The sequence below is a fragment of the Colobus angolensis genome, unplaced genomic scaffold (assembly GCF_000951035.1).
Source record: "Colobus angolensis palliatus isolate OR3802 unplaced genomic scaffold, Cang.pa_1.0 Scaffold533, whole genome shotgun sequence".
Lineage (NCBI taxonomy): Eukaryota > Metazoa > Chordata > Mammalia > Primates > Cercopithecidae > Colobus > Colobus angolensis.
The window spans coordinates 491983-508337 of record NW_012118855.1 but is presented as its reverse complement, the minus strand read 5'-3'; the positions used below and the strand labels follow the sequence as shown (position 1 = coordinate 508337).

The 16355-nt window shown below is 48.3% G+C and overlaps 1 protein-coding gene across 1 annotated transcript in view; it reads left to right on the top strand.

The window, feature by feature from the left end:
• Positions 1–11382, top strand: part of PLA2G4D (phospholipase A2, group IVD (cytosolic)) — a 24864-nt gene extending 13482 nt beyond the window's left edge. Inside the window, exons 13-20 of the mRNA XM_011961057.1 lie at positions 5369–5432; positions 7699–7816; positions 8181–8318; positions 8547–8654; positions 8783–8977; positions 9215–9381; positions 10003–10189; positions 11156–11382. Coding sequence (XP_011816447.1) covers positions 5369–5432; positions 7699–7816; positions 8181–8318; positions 8547–8654; positions 8783–8977; positions 9215–9381; positions 10003–10189; positions 11156–11382 — 1204 coding nt within the window. The remainder of the gene's footprint in view (positions 1–5368; positions 5433–7698; positions 7817–8180; positions 8319–8546; positions 8655–8782; positions 8978–9214; positions 9382–10002; positions 10190–11155) is intronic.
• Positions 11383–16355: the final 4973 nt, after the last annotated feature.

Sequence of the window (16355 nt, the reverse complement as noted above, 5' to 3'; positions counted from 1 at the left end):
AGCCACCGCGCCCGGCCAGCAGATTCTTTAATTAACTGCTATAAAACAGAAATTTCTGGATCTCCCAAAAGCTGGGAATGAGTCAGTGTCAAAGTCAGTCAAGCAAACAAAGCTTTTGTTTTGAGTGGGTAAGATTGCTAGAACCATTTTTATCTATCCAGCAATATGAAATGTACTGTTCTTCTTCATCTTCCGGGTGGTGTTAAAAGCACAAACTCTGGAACCAGATTGCCTGAGTTCTAACCCCACTACCTCTTACTAGCTGTGTGTCCTTAGGCAAGTTACTTAACTTCTCTGTATCTCCGTTTTCTGATCTGTACAATGGGGATAACAACGGTTCTTAAGTTACAGAGCTGTTCAGAATACTCAGTGATACCTCAGCATAGAATAAGCATGAAGTGTCAGCTATTTTTCTTTATTCTAACAGCATCAAGACAAAACTAAACATTTGTTTTTTTAAAAAATTACAGTGCTCCTTGTGGGAAAGCTTAGTAAGTTAACTGCTGAACTTTACACTGATACAATTATTAAAATCAGCTATTTTTTCACACTATTGTTTTACCGCACATAACTATCTGAACAAAGTTTCAAAAGCATTTGAAACAATGCAAAGACAAAACGTATGGAAAATATTAGTAGCTGAAGGACTCATCTTTATCTTTGGGTCAGGAGTTTGATCAAGTATGGTTATCATGGGAGGGGAGGAAGAAAAATTAGTTAATGGGTATAAAAATAAATTTATATAGAAGGAATTTAAAAAGAATGATTATCGTGTAAACTAACCAAAAATGAATTTGCCTCGAATTTTTTTCTTTTAATATTTTTCTTACCAGTTAAGTACAACACTGCTTAGAAACTACCATCCTTATTTTTTTATTAGCTATAAATATTTATTATGCAAATCTCAATCTTATTATGAAAATCTTCACACCTAAGACATTGAATAAACCATAATGACATAATGAATATGCATGACCTTACCAACCAGCCTATGAAATAAATGTTACAGATGCAGTTAAAGCCCTTTGTATTCCCTCCCCAGTCCTATTCCCCTCCTGCCCCCAGGGGCAAACACCATCCTGAATTTAGGTTTATCATCATGTTGCAGGGCAAGGGAGTGTCAAAACTGGGGTTCCACCCATGGAGGTTCTTGTCTTCCCCCAGGAAGAAATTCAAGGGCTAGCTGGTGGTAGAAAAACAGCTTTATCAAGGGCACAGTGTTACAGCTCTGTGACTGCTCCTGCAGAGCAGGGCACCCATCAGCAGTGTGTCCAGAGCAGCAACTCAGGGGCAGTTCCACAGTCACATTTATACCCATTTTTAATTACATGCAAATTAAGGAGTAGGTTATTCAGAAATTTCTAGAAAAAGGGTGGTAATTTCCAGGTTGTTGGCGGGGCATGAGTAAACTGTCATGATACTGGTGAGCATGTCTTATGGAGAGGTGCTTTCAGCCCTTCCCTGTTTCAGCCAGTCTCCAATCTGGTTCCAGAGTTGAGCCCCGCCTCGTATCTCATTCCTGTCTCAGAGATTAGACCCTCCTCCTTAATCTTTTTTTTTTTTTTTTTTTTTTTGAGGCGGAGTCTCGCTCTGTCGCCCGGACTGGAGTGCAGTGGCCGGATCTCAGCTCACTGCAAGCTCCGCCTCCCGGGTTTAGGCCATTCTCCTGCCTCAGCCTCCGGAGTAGCTGGGACTACAGGCGCCCGCCACCTCGCCCGGCTAGCTTTTGTATTTGGGTTTCACCGTGTTAGCCAGGATGGTCTCGATCTCCTGACCTCGTGATCCGCCCGTCTCGGCCTCCCAAAGTGCTGGGATTGCAGGCTTGAGCCACCGCACCCGGCCCTCTCCTCCTTAATCTTAACAGGGCTGCAGAAGGGTGAAAATCTGTCTTCTGTAACTGCTTCCTGCTTATGTTATAGGCATAGGCCCTGGCCAAGCACCAGAGGAGTAGAAATCTCTGGATACCCGATCTAAGGGGCCCATAGACAGAACACTTTAATTCTCCTGGTCAGTAGGCAAGATGGATTGGAAGCCTTGTACCAGCATTGACTTTACCTGGAACTACTGTAATCTAAAAGACACAAACTTTACTAAGAGGTTAATCAAGCAAGGGCCAAAGATTAGTAATAAAAAGATAGCTCTCAAAGGTTCTAGGAGAGGTAAGAACAAGGTGAGACTCGGGAAGGCATTTTTGATTATGTAACCAGGGCACTGATCCCAACTGTATCTGTTGATGTGATGTGTCACATTTATTGATTTGTGTATGTTGAACTATCCTTGCATTTCTGGGATGGATTCCACTTGATCAATGGTGAATAATCTTTTTGATATGTTGCTGAATTTGGTATGATAGTATTTTGTCGAGAACTTTTGCATCTACGTTCATCAGGGATCTTGGCCTGTAGGTTTCTTTTTTTGTTTGTGTCCTTATCTGGCTTTAGTATCAATGTAGTCCTGGCCTTGGATAATTGACTTTAGAAGTATTCTCTCCTCTTGAATTTTTTCAAATAGTTTGAGTAGAATTGGTATTAGTTCTTTAAATGTTTGGTGGAAATCAGCAGTGAAGCCATCAGGTCCTTGACGTACGTTTAATGGGTGACATTTTATTACTGGTTTAATCTCATTGCTTGTTATTGGTCTGTTCAGCTTTTCTATTTCTTCATGGTTCAATCTTGGTAGGTTGAATGTGTCCAGGAATTTATCTATTTCTTCCAGGTTTTCCAGTTCACAAATTTTAACATATACATCCTGAAGAAAAATATGATACTATTTGCATGAACAATTTTGTACAAGTCTCCTTGTACACCTGCATTAGAGATTCTCTAAGCCTCCAAGATACATACCCAGTAGTTAAATTGTTGGGCCACTGGGTTTGTGCATCTTCAACTTTCCTACCTATTGCCAAACCATTCTCCAAAGGAGTTGTGTTAATTCATACTCCCACTACCAGTGCATAATAGTTGCTTTTTCTCTATATCTTGGGCAGACTTTTAAATTTTTGTTTAACTATGGGGTGTGAAAGGAACATTTATCATTTAGCATTTCTTTGAATTTTAGTTAGACAGTTTATGTTTTTAAGTATATTTATCATTTGGGCTTCCTCTTCCATGAATTACCTATTCAAACCCCTTTCCATGTTCCTGTTTAATTTGTCTTTTTCATATTTTTTTGCAGGAATTCTTTATATATTTTCGATGTGAACCCTCATCAGTTCTAATGGTTTTAATGCATAATTTCAGTATAATCTAATTTATCATTCTCCTTTATGGTTTGTATTTTGGGGAGTCTTCCTTTTCCCTCCGCCAAAGTTATAAAATATCTTTCTATACATTCTTATAAAATTTTTAAAAGATTTATTTCTTATTAATAGGACTTTAATCCACCCAGAATTTATCTCCAGGTATCATGTGGCTAGGGATCCAACTTTGCTTTTTCTCACGTTAATAACAAATTTTCCCAGTCTCATCTACTGAATTTTTTTCTCCACTGATCTGCATTGCTAGTTTTGTCATATATCAGGTTTCATATATTTTTCATATATTTATATTCCCGGGACTCTTCCTGAGTACCCTATTCTGTTCCACCAGGACAGATTCTCTATCCCTATGCCAATAGCACACTGACTAAAGTTTTGTGATAAATCTTGGTATCTGATAGGCCAAGTTACCAGTCCGCTTGAATTCTTCTTCAGTATTCTCTTGGTTGTACTTACCCCTTTGCTGTTTTCTTTCTTTCTTTCTTTCTTCCTTCCTTCCTTCCTTCCTTCCTTCCTTCCTTCCTTCCTTCCTTCCTTCCCTCCTCTCCCCTCCCTCCCTCCCTCATTCCCTCTCCCTCCCTCCCTTCCTTCTTTTCCTCAGAGTCTTGCTCTGTCACCCAGGCTGGAGTGCAGTGGCACAATCTCGGCTCACTGCAACCTCTTCCTCCTGGGTTCAAGTGATTCTTGTGCCTCAGCCTTCCATGCACCTGGGACTACAGACATACACCACCATGCCCGGTGAATTTTTGTATTTTTAGTAGAGATGGTTTTTCACCGCTTTGCCCAGGCTGGCCTTCAACTCCTGGCCTTGAGTGATCCACCTGTTTCAGCCTCCCAAAGTGCTGGGATTACAGGTGTGAGCCACTATACCTGGCCTGCTGTTCTCATTATATGATAGAATCACCTAGTCATGTTTTGTGACAAATGTTGTTGGGATTTTTATTGAAATGGCATTTAATTTATAAAGCCAACATAATTACTAGAAATATTTTCATTTTATCACTATATGCTATGTAGTCTTTGGATCTACCGTTTAAGTTCATATTCAGTTTTGATGGTGTTGTGTTTTAATAACTGACTTTCCTGCTGGGTGGCAGCAATTAGTTACTATAGAATGGGAGAAGCTTGTTTTAACAATTCCATTTACAAGGTGCTAGAAAATGCAGTTTGATTCTAGGCTATACAGCAGACTTTTATTTAATTACCATTGGATCCTCCAGTAAGGACTTAATGCATGGTTTTATGTGTAAGCTTTATAGACATTTTTAGAAGACAATTTTTTAATTGTTCACAAAAATAGAAATGCTTGTGGTATTATTAGATACCTATATATTCTTAAAAATGAACCTGAACAACACAGTGAGACCCCATCTCTACAAAAAATTTAAAAATTAGCTGGGCGTGGTGGCACACACCTGTAGTCCCAGCTACTCAGGAGGCTAATGTGGGAGGATCGCTTGAACATGGGAGGTTGAGGCTGCAGTGAGCTGTAATCATGCCACTGCATTCCAGCCTGGGCTTTAGAGTGAGACTCTGTCTCAAAAAAAGCACCTATGCTATTTTTAAAATTTTGTCCCAATAGGAAAGGTTTTCAATTTATTATTTTTTTTCTTCTGTTTATCATACCTTACCTCTTAAAGCTAACATTCATTGTAGACTTTATAAAATAATATTTTATTCAGGCAATTTTAGTGTATATTTCTAATTTTTTATAGATGTTAGATAAAAACAGGTATTTATTACCTCTATAATGTAATAATCTAAAGTACCAAAAGTCACTTTACAATGTTGGAAAATATAACTCCATTTATGACAAATCACAATTTCATTAATATTAATGAATATCATACCCTGAAACTTTTCTCAGAATGACTTTATTAGCCTACATACATCTTTAATAATGATTAAGTTTTTATAAAAACCCACTCATAAAATACACTAGCTATAATCAGTGCTTCTCAAACTCTCATCTCTTTGAAACTTTTTTCTTCAGTCTTTTGCTGGCAAGTATCGAACTGCTTAGAAACTGCTCATCATTCCTCAAGAAGAAACTCAGAGTGGTTCTCTTATCCTTTCCTGAGTTAAGAGCTGACACACTTGCCTTCCCTTTAGTCTGCATTGCCAGTACTGCACCAAGCTCCAGTGTTTCCCATGGGACCCTCGAATCATCAGAACGGTGTTTTGCAGGGTTGGGGTTACTCGCTTGGAAACTGGGGGGTTAGAGACTAAGAGTCCTGCCGCAGCTTACTGGTGAGCCATTAGATATACTGGGTGGGTGCTGTTTCAGTAGATGCAGGGGTGTGCTGATCTTTTTCCAGAACTTTCCCTAGGGCATAAATTGTGCAACTGTAGTAAAAGGACACATTTTCTCTCATCATATGTATCAAAAGAGCAACAGAGTTTCTAAATGAAAAGATTTTGAGAAGGGATCATGTACACACATTTGTACCTAAGGACTGACTTGTCCATCCACCACCACCATCCATGGCAGGGGATTGAGCCCTGTTTAGAGATTTCCTGCAAATTCCCTATAACTCATACTGGGGACCGTTGAAGAATGGGGTGGCAAAACGACTGGTTGACACATGAGTGTTCTTGTCAGGGACAGATGAGCTGCCAGCAAGGAGGACACACACACTGGGTGTGTTGGGTTTTGCCATGGATGTGGGAGAGGGACCCTCCTTGAGTAGGCTGGGTAGGAATCCTCACAACTGGCTGGGCATCAGGATCATCTGCGGGTTTTTATTTTTTATTTATTTAATTTTTTTGAGACGGAGTCTTGCTCTGTTGCCCAGGCTGGAGTGCAGTGGCCGGATCTCAGCTCACTGCAAGCTCTGCCTCCCAGGTTTACACCATTCACCTGCCTCAGCCTCCCGAGTAGCTGGGACTACAGGCGCCCGCCACCTCGCCTGGCTAGTTTTTTGTTTTTTGGGTTTTTTTTTGTATTTTTTTTTTTTTTTAGTAGAGACGGGGTTTCACCATGTTGGCCAGGATGGTCTCAATCTCCTGACCTCGTGATCCGCCCATCTCGGCCTCCCAAAGTGCTGGGATTACAGGCTTGAGCCACTGTGCCTGGCCAATCTGCAGGTTTTTAAAAGGCAAACTCCAAAGTGACTTCTGACAGGCTGATTCTCAGTGGAGACCCAGAGGTCCGCATGCTTCACATGCTCTCACATGTACACATTCACTGAGTCAATCTGATGGTAAGGGCTGCTGGGGCAGGTTGGGAGCCTCTAGAACTAGACACTCTTCAGCTTGGAGAGCCCAAAGGAAGGATGACATTTTCGTGGTACATGTACTGCCCAGTAGAAACAGCCCAGGGCTGAAGGCATCAACCTCAGCTCTGGTGGCAGAATCCTTCCCAAGGTGGTGCTACCAGCACGCAGCACCATTAGCCTTGCTGGTGCTTGGGAAGAGCTCCATTTGCACCTCTAGTTCAGCATAGAATGAGGTCTTTCTGTTCCCCTACAATTCAGGGAGGCTTTGTGGAGGCTCCCCCAAAAGGCAAGCTATAGTCATTGACATCAAGGAACTTGGGCCACGGATGGTGCCTCACGCCTGTAATCCCAGCACTTTGGGAGGCCAAGGCAGATGGATTGCTTGAGCTCGGGAATTTGAGACCAGCCTGGGCAACATGGTGTAACTCCATCTCTACAAAAAATACAAAAATTAGCCAAATGTAACTTGCAGTCCCAGCTACTCTACTCAGGAGGCTGAGGTGGGAGGATCACTTGGGCCTGGGAGGCGGAGGTTGCAGGGAGCCAAGATTGCACCACTGCACTCCAGCCTGGGTGAGAGAGTGAGACCCCATCTCAAAATAAGATAAAACAAAGACAGAGCTTGGAGCTCTATTGAAGAGGAAATTAAGAACAGAAGGCAAGAATAAACAACGGGGTACAACCTCATGTTGTGCAAAGCCAGAAATAAGAGGGACAATGAGGGGGAGGCATAGGATGTAAGGAAAGCATTCGGGAGGGGCTGAAACTTGAACTGCATTAAGGAGAACCTAGGAGAGGGGGCAGTCCATCCCTGGCGGAGGCTTCAGTATATGCTAAAAGGGCATTGCTATGTCCTTTCTGCAAAGCAATACGTGTATATGTGCATGTGTCCTTGTGTCTGTGTGTCAGCATCCACACCCACTTCACCCTTAAACCCACGAAGATGGGCCTGGAAGCACTGCTGGCATTGTAGTCCCTGTGAATGGCCCTCGCTGGAGATTGACAGTACACAGCCTGCACGCTCTGTCCAGCGACCCTGCATCTAGGGCTGGTCGGAACACGGGGGCACGAGTGGGAACTGACCCACATATGGTCACCAGATCCCACGGGAGGAGGTGCCTCCTCACCCCCAGCCTGGTCCCCCATCCTGCCCCCATCCTGGTGGAGCCGCTGCCTCCAAGACACTCCCAGCCTTACTTAGGCCCTGATGCCCTCTGGCCCCAGGTGATGGATCAGAAGCTGTCAGGACAGAGAGCCGCCCTGGAACGGGGTCAGAACCCTCTGCCCCTCTACTTGAGCCTCAATGTCAAAGAGAACAATCTGGAGACGCTGGACTTCAAGGGTACGGTTCTACCCACTCCCCCTTCCTCATACTCCACCCTCCAAATTCTCTGCACCCCAAGAGTCCCCAGAGAATTCATGCTGGAAGCTCTGCACAGATTGCCCAACCTTCCGTAAGGGCGGTGGTGCTGAGGGACTCAGGGCCACTCTCTGTGCTTGGGAGTGGGGAGTGCTTGAGGGTGTGGACCAAGGGCTTGGGAAGGGTGTGGTCAGCCCAGGAGTGCACGTTCCTCACATCTGCTGCATTGGGGCCAGGCACAGCGAGGCTTGGGCCTGCTGGGGGCAGCGGCAGTATCTTTGGCCAGAGCTGGGGCTTCCGTAATCCACTCCCCTCGCACTCCTGCCTCTCCCTCCCACCCCATTAGAGTGGGTTGAGTTCTCCCCCTATGAGGTCGGGTTCCTGAAGTATGGAGCCTTCGTCCCTCCTGAGCTCTTTGGCTCCAAGTTCTTCATGGGACGGCTGATGAGGAGGATCCCGGAGCCCCGGATCTGCTTTCTGGAAGGTGAGAGTGGTGGCTCTGAAGGCCCTGGGCAGCCCTGGGCCAGGCATCTGAATGGACATGGGTCCTGTAGCTCAGGTGGGGCAGAACCTCAGGACTAGGGGGAGGGTTAGGTGGCGGGGGGCGGTACATGGTAGGGGCAGCCCTCTCCCCACCCCCATTTTCCATCAGCACCCCAGGGTGGGGCTCCTGGCTGGGGCCTGAGGCTGACCTCTCTTGGGGTTCCCTCAGCCATCTGGAGCAACGTTTTCTCCCTGAACCTGCTGGACGCCTGGTATGACCTCACCACCTCTGGGGAGTCCTGGAAACAGCACATCAAGGACAAGACCAGGAGCTTAGGTGGGAAGGGTGGGGGCGCTGAGGGGCCTGGGATGATGCTGTTCCTTCAGACTCTGCTTGCAGTGTGTGGTGTCTGAGGGGAAGAAGTGAGGGGAAGAAGGGACCAACGTCTGTTTCTCTGGCTTCAGAGAAGGAGCCCCTGACCTCCTTGGAGACCTCCTTGTGCCTGGAGGCCTCGTGGCTGCAGCCGGGCACGGCACTGGCCCAGGCATTCAAAGGCTTCCTGACCGGCAGGCCCCTCCACCAGTGCAGCCCCAACTTCCTCCAGGGCCTCCAGCTACACCAGGACTACTGCAGCCACAAAGGCTTCTCCACCTGGGCAGGTCAGGGCCGTGGCCAGGGGTCCTTAGGTCACAAGGTTGGGCCTCTGGGTGGTGTGGCAGGGACTGGCCGAGGCCTAGGAGGTCAGCATCCATTTCTGGGGTATGGCCTGGAGAAGATCCCCTTGGAAGGTCTGGGGAAGGACTGGTGGCATTCAGGGAGTGACCTAGAGGAGAGAAGGGGACATGGATGACCTGTGGCAGGGTGGTGGCCTCTGACCATCCTGCAATTCCCACCAGACTGCCAGCTTGACTCCATGCCCAGCCAGCTGACTCCCCAGGAGCCCCAGCTCTGCCTGGTGGATGCTGGCTACTTCATCAACACCAGCTGTCCCTCCATGTTCCGGCCGGGCCGCAGGCTGAACCTCATCCTCTCCTTCGACTACTCTCTATCTGCGCCCTTTGAGGTACCCTGGTCACCCCAGGGGAACCCCACTGCCCTGCCAGGCCAAGCTCCAGAGGCGAACAGCAGGGCCACTGACCTACTGCCCCACACCGCCCGGGTCCCGAAGGGAAGGAGGGGTGTCAGGCCTTGATCTGCTGGCTGCTGCCAGGGTCCACAGGTGGGAAGGGCTATGGTGGTGCAGGGGCCTTGGGCTCCCAGGCCAGGTGAACAGAGAGGGACCTCCCCACACCTACTCCAGAGAACAGCTGGACAGAGCTGAGAGGAGACCCTAGCATCTCCATGTCCATCCCCCAGGCCTCCCCTGAGACGCCGTGCAAATGCAGGTCCCCTCTCGGCTCTGGGATTTGAACAATCCAGCAATAGCAATCCAGAGTTGGGGTTTGGGGGGCTGGGGGTAGGTCTGTACCCCACCTAGAGATTTCAACCAAGCAACGTTGCAGACCACCAGAGTCCTTGGACTCCCCCTGGGTCTCCCTCCGAGTCACTCTGCAGCTTGGCCTGACCACAAACAGGACAGAGCCAGGCTGTTGTCTTGACACTGGGGCAGCTCGTGTGTGCTGGAACTGGCCCAGCACTGACCTGGGCCGGGCTGGTTCTCTCCGGGCCACCTTCTCCCCACCAGGCGCTGCAGCAGACAGAGCTGTACTGCCGGGCCCGGGGGCTGCCCTTCCCCCGGGTGGAACCCAGCCCTCAGGACCACCAGCAGCCAAGGGAGTGCCACCTCTTCTCAGACCCCGCCTGCCCCGAGGCCCCGATCCTGCTGCATTTCCCGCTGGTCAATGCCTCCTTCAAGGACCACTCAGCCCCCGGTGAGGCATCCCCTCCCAAGCACCCAGGCTGCCTGGCCCCTCAGAGGCCTGCCCTGGGGCCCCTGCTGCCCAGCAGAGGGAAGGGAAGTGAGTCTGCCAGGAGAACGCTTCAGGATAGGCCCATCCAGGCCCACCCAGCCCTTAGAGCCCACCCTGGCCTCCTTGCTGATGCCCACATCCCTGCAGGCCCTCTGTTTGCAGGGTCGCTATGCAGTGGTCCCCTTTGTCATGATGCCGGGCTCCTGTGGCCTTCCACCTGCCCTAGCACCCCCAGCTGCCCGGGGCTCCTCTGCTTTCCTGCTCTGTGGGGGACTCAGTTGGCCTCTCTATCATCCTTCCCCACCGCAGGCTGGGCCCCTTCTCAGGGAGATGGGCCTCTCCTCAAGGGCTCCCGAAATTTAAACCCCCATCGCATTCCTTCCTATCCTCTCTTCTCACCAACTGGTCAGAATTTTATTTCCTTCTGGTGGGAAAAAGTCATTGCCGTCTTTGGGCGATATTCCCAGCTTTCCGGTTCCCACCATCATTCTAGATCTCCCAGCTTTCCTCTGAACATGCTCAGCCCACATCTGAGAATTCTAAAGAACCTTCATCTCTCAGCAAGTTCTCGCTGCCCCCTTGTTTCCACTGTGAGTTCTAAGAATCCGTTCACAAACCCAGTTGACTTCCCTCTTCTGGCTGTTTCCACCTTGCCTTGAAGCAATGTACAGACATGTGGGGCTGCCAGAATAGCCTAAGGAGTGTCACGCTGCAAGGCAACGAAATATGAAATTGTATTTTCTACCACCAAATAGTATGCTTCCAAAGAGCACCCTGCCACCCACACTTACATCCCTGGGCAAAGGACATAGAGAGCTGGGAGGAAAGCGGGGGCTCCTCCAGTGGGGGCAGCCCTCCCTGTGCGCTGCTGCCAGGCTGTGGAGACCCCGGCGTTCTGCTCCTGACACCCCTCTCACCCCTGGGCAGGTGTCCAGCGCAGCCCCGCAGAGCTCCAGGCTGGCCAAGTGAATCTCACCGGGGCTACCTCCCCCTACGCCCTGTCCAACATGACCTACAAGGAGGAAGACTTCGAGCGCCTGCTACAGCTCAGCGACTACAACGTGCAGACCAGCCAGGGTGCCATCCTGCAGGCCCTGAGGACCGCACTGAAGCACCGGGCCCTAGAGGCGAGGCCTCCAGGGGCACAGATCTGAGGTTGCTCAGAGCCCCCAGGACCCTGAGGGCCACAATCTGACCCTCCAGGGCCTGCGGGCATAACCTGATCTGCAGCTGGGCTCAGCCACAGGCCTTCCCGGCTGGAGTTCTGGGCGCTCCCAGGCCTGGGTGGCCTCTGCAGCTGGTCTCACTGCCCAGAGGGAACTGCATCCAGTGCAGAATTCTCCCTTACGTTCATGGCTGGCTTGAGAGGAGTTGAAAATAACTTCGCCAGGCCAGTGTGTGGAACAGCTGGTCCAGCCAGGCAGACTTTTACACCACAATTACTTCCATGCCTGAGCAGAATAGATTTGAGGTGCAAGCCGGAGGCGGCAGATCAGGAGTAGGGAGAGGAAGGACAGGGGATGCCTGACCTGACAGGTGGCTTCAGGCCTCAGGAATCACAAGACATCCTGAACACATTGCCTTCCCGTCTTCTTCCTGCTCCTCCTCCTCTCCTCGTCCTTCTCCTCTTTTTCCTCCTGCTTTCAGTATGCAAGTCTTGTACTTATTTAAATTTATTCCTAAATATTTTATTCTTGTTTATAAGTGGAGTTATTTTCTTAATTTCATTTTAGATTATTCATTGCTATTTTGTAGAAATACAATCAATTTTTAAATGTTGATCTTGTATTCCGCAATCTTGCTGAAGTTGTTTACTGGCTCTAATACTTTTGCAGATTTCTTAGAATTTTCTGTAGACAGATCATGCCATCTTCAAATAGAGATGGTTTTGCTTCTTCCTTTCTGATCCGAATGCCTTTTATTTATTTTTCCCAATTGCCCTGACCAGTACAATGATGAATACACGTTTCAAGAGCAGACATCTTGTCTTGTTCCTGACATTGAGAGGAGAGCATACATCTCTCACCATTTAGTGTGATTTTAACTGTGGGTTTTTCTTAGACTTCCTTTATCAGGTTGAGAAAGTTCTCTTTTATTTCTAGTTTATTGAGTGTTTTATGATGAAGGGGTGTTAGGTTTTGTCAACTGATTTTTCTGTGTCTATGGGCATGATCATGTGGTTTTGTCCTGTATTTTATTAATGTACTCTATTGCATTAATTGGTTTTTGGATATTAAACCAACTTTGCATTCCTGGGGCAGTTGATTATGGTATATAAACCCTTTTTTTTTTTTTTTTTGAGATAGAATCTCATCATACTCTGTCACCCAGGCTGAGTTCAATGGTGCAATCATGGCTCACTGCATCCTCAACTTCCTGGGCTCAAGTGATCCTTCCACTTCAGCCTCCCAAGTACCTGGGACTACAGGCATGTAACACCATACTTGGCTAAATTTGAAAAAAATTTTTTTGTAGACAGGAGGTCTCACCAAGTTGCCCAGGCTGGTCTTGAACTCGTGAACTCAAGCAGTCCTCTTGCCTCAGCCTCCCAAAGTGCGGGATTACAGGCATGAGCCACAACAGCCAGCTGCTGGCACATTTCTTACCTCCCTCATGCAAGGGTGCATGCACGTGCATGTGCGCACGTGCACACACACACACACACACACACACCTGGCCCCAGGTGTGGGTTGCAGTGGGAGCTTCGGGACAGATCTTGGCTCAGGGACTGCCCTCATCTGATGTCCTCTCTCAGCTTCCTTCCCTGTGCCTCTTCTGCATTTGGCTTTATTTTGATTCTTCACTTTTTCCATTTTATCACAGACTTTGATTTTTTTTAACAATGATATGGGAATTGACTGGCTGTTGTGCTATATTTTATGCTGGGCATTTTACATTATTCCCCTTAATTCTCACAGCTGCCTAATGTGTTAGGTAGAATTACCGTCTCCGTGTTATCAATAATGAAACTCAGGGGTGGGAAAGGAACAGAACAAAGCATCCCGTGACTCGTCTGCTAGGCCCTGGTGTCTGCCTGATGCACACAAACTTCACAGAGCACCCGCGTCAGGCAGGGTCACCGTGCCCTGATGATGCAGCAGGACAGAATCAAGGCCATTCCATAAATATGCCTGAGTATGGACAAAAAAACGAGGTCACCGTGAAATCACAAAAATGGCCAAACAGTGCCCTCTCCTGTTTCACATGAGAGACTGCTGTTTCCCGGCCAGGCTTTTCGTACCTCCCCTTTTCTTCCACCTCCTGGATACAAATTGTGAAGATCCCCAATTGTAGAGTCACCCCACTCCCCGACAGCACCCAATCCAGAGCAACACTTTGCTTCCTTGAACATTTCCTAACATCACCCCTACAAACACCCAAATCCTTCAGTAAGCACCCCCTCACCCCCACAACACACACTTACTGAGACTCTGCGCTGCCCCCTAGTGTGCAGTCTTCTTAGTGCAGTGGGTACCAATTAACTCAAATTTGCTTGACTGCGGGACTATTCTTGATGGCCTCTGGCCGGTAGGCGTCCACAGGAATTAAGTAACTTGCTAACCTCAAAGGTGGCGAATCCAGGACTGGAGCTTCTGACAGCCACACCACTCTGCGTCTTTGGTCACTGACTTTGTAACATGCCCTATTCATAGTTTAGACTTAACCTCGCCCAAAGAGAGGTCCAGCCTCTGCCCTTGGCTAGTGGGAGGTGACCTGTGGGTCCTGGAATGTCCTGTCTGGCAGGAGTGTCTTTGTTTGGTGGGGGGCTTTGGAGACTAAAAGTCCATCACACAGGCAGCGTCTGATCAAGCCTCAGTAAAGCCTCTGGGCACCAAAGGCTCAGGTAGACTTTCTTTGTGGACAACGCCCTGTGTGTATCCTCACACATTGTGGTCCAGAAGAGCCAACGCTGTCCAGAACCCCAAAGGGAGAGGATGCCTCCCTGGAAGCTTGCAACTGGACCCCTCCCGGATTCTGCCCTAAGTGTTTCTTCCTTTGGCTGATTTTCATTTGTATCTTTTTTTTTTTTTTTTTTTTTGAGGCGGAGTCTCGCTCTGTCGCCCAGGCTGGAGTGCAGTGACGCAATCTCGGCTCACTGCAAGCTCCGCCTCCCGGGTTCATGCCATTCTCCTGCCTCAGCCTCCTGAGTAGCTGGGACTACAGGCGCCCGCCACTGCGCCCGGCTAATTTTTTGTATTTTTAATAGAGACGGGGTTTCACCGTGGTCTCGATCTCCTGACCTTGTGATTCGCCCGCCTCGGCCTCCCAAAGTGCTGGGATTACAGGCGTAAGCCACCGCGCCCGGCCTTCATTTGTATCTTTTCATGATCATAAAACTGTAATCATAAGTTTAGTGCTTTCCTGGGTTCTGTGAGTCACCCTAGAAAATTACTGAAGTTGAAGGTGCTTGTAAGCACCCCCAATTTTTGTAGCCAGCTGGTCTGAAGTGAAGGTGGCCTTGGGGACTCTGAACTTGAGGCTGGTGGCTGAAGTTGGGGCAGTCTTGTGGGGACTGTTCCCTTGGACAGGACAGTTTGGTAACCTCTGCTGCAGAGGTCAGACGTCCAGGAAGATGTAGTGGTCTGGAGGACTGTGCTCCCAACCTCAGGGTCTGGCCAACTGCAGGCACTCTGGAGAGCGAGCCAGCACAGTAGGAAAAAAAGAGACCTTTTCCGTTTCGTGAACTTCCAATAAAGCCAGCCAGACAGCTGAGGAGAGTGGGCTGGGCTGAGGCCCAAAGCCACACCTGGCATGTGAGTGTGGGTGTTTATCTGTCTCATACACCCACCCCCCACTAGCTGCTGTCACCCCAGCCCCTGACTACCTGAACACCCGGAGGCCCTCTCAGCCCCACGCTGACCTGGGTGAGGACCGTGACTCCAGCAGCTGTCAGGCCCCCACACAAAGGCATCAATGTAAATTGCACAGTGCTCTTCCTGCAGCCTGTGGGCCCCTCCCAGGGCCGGCCCAGAGACAGGAAGACAGCAGGCTATCTGTCAACAGTCCCAGGACATGGCTGGCACTCTGCCCTCTGCTCACCACAGGCTGTGGGCAGGGGAACGGCGAGCAAGATGGACTGAGAGACGGTCCCTTTTCCTCAGCGAGTTGGATTTATCTCAACTATGCAAGAATGCTTTTATATTAGAAAATTTACAGTTTTTAAAAACAATGTATAAACAAATGAGAACAATAATATAAAAGTAATTGCTTGATAAAATTCAACACAAACTCAGAAATTATGAACAGCTGTTAATAAATTAGGGCATCTGCATAACTTGATGTAGGTAACTGTGCTGGTTCGTTTTATGTGTCAACTTGGCTGTGCTCCAGTGCCCAAAGATTTGGTTTAAAAGTATTCTAGGTGCTTCTGTGAAGGGAGATGAGCATTTAAATTACTGGATTTTGGACTGAGTGCAGTGGCTCATGCCAGTAATCTCAGCACTTTGGGAGGCTGAGGCAAGAGGATTGTGTGAAGCTAGGAGTTCAAGACCAGAGTAGGCAGTAAAGTGAGATCCTGTTTCTATAACAATAATAATTATTATAAATAAATTAGTGGATTTTGAGTAAAGTAGTCCTCCACCATGTGGGTGGGCCTTAATCAATCAGTTGAAGGCCTTAATAGACCAAAGACTGACCTCCCTGCAGCAAGAAGGAATTCTGTTGGCAGAGAGCCACTGGACCCCAACTACAACTCCTCCCTCGGTCTCCAGCATGCCAGCCTGCCATCAGACTCTGGACTCACCAAGCCTCCATCATGTTGAGCTAATTCCTTAAAATACATGTCTTGGCTGGGTGCGGTGGCTCATGCTTATAATCCCAGCACTTTGGGAGGCCAAGGTGAGTGGGTCATCTGAGATCAGGAGTATGAGACCAGCCTGGCCAACATGGTGAAACCCCGTCTCTACTAAAAATACAAAAATTAGCCGAGCATGGTGGTGTGTGCCTGTAGTCCCAGCTCAGGAGGCTGAGGCAGGAGAATTGCTTGAACTCGGCAGGTAGAGGTTGCAGTGAGCTGAGATCCCACCATTGCACTCTGCCCTGGGTGACAAGAGCAAAACTCCATCTCAAAAACAAAAACAAAAATACACAACAACAACAAAAAATCTCTCTTGAGCCTCTCTCTCTC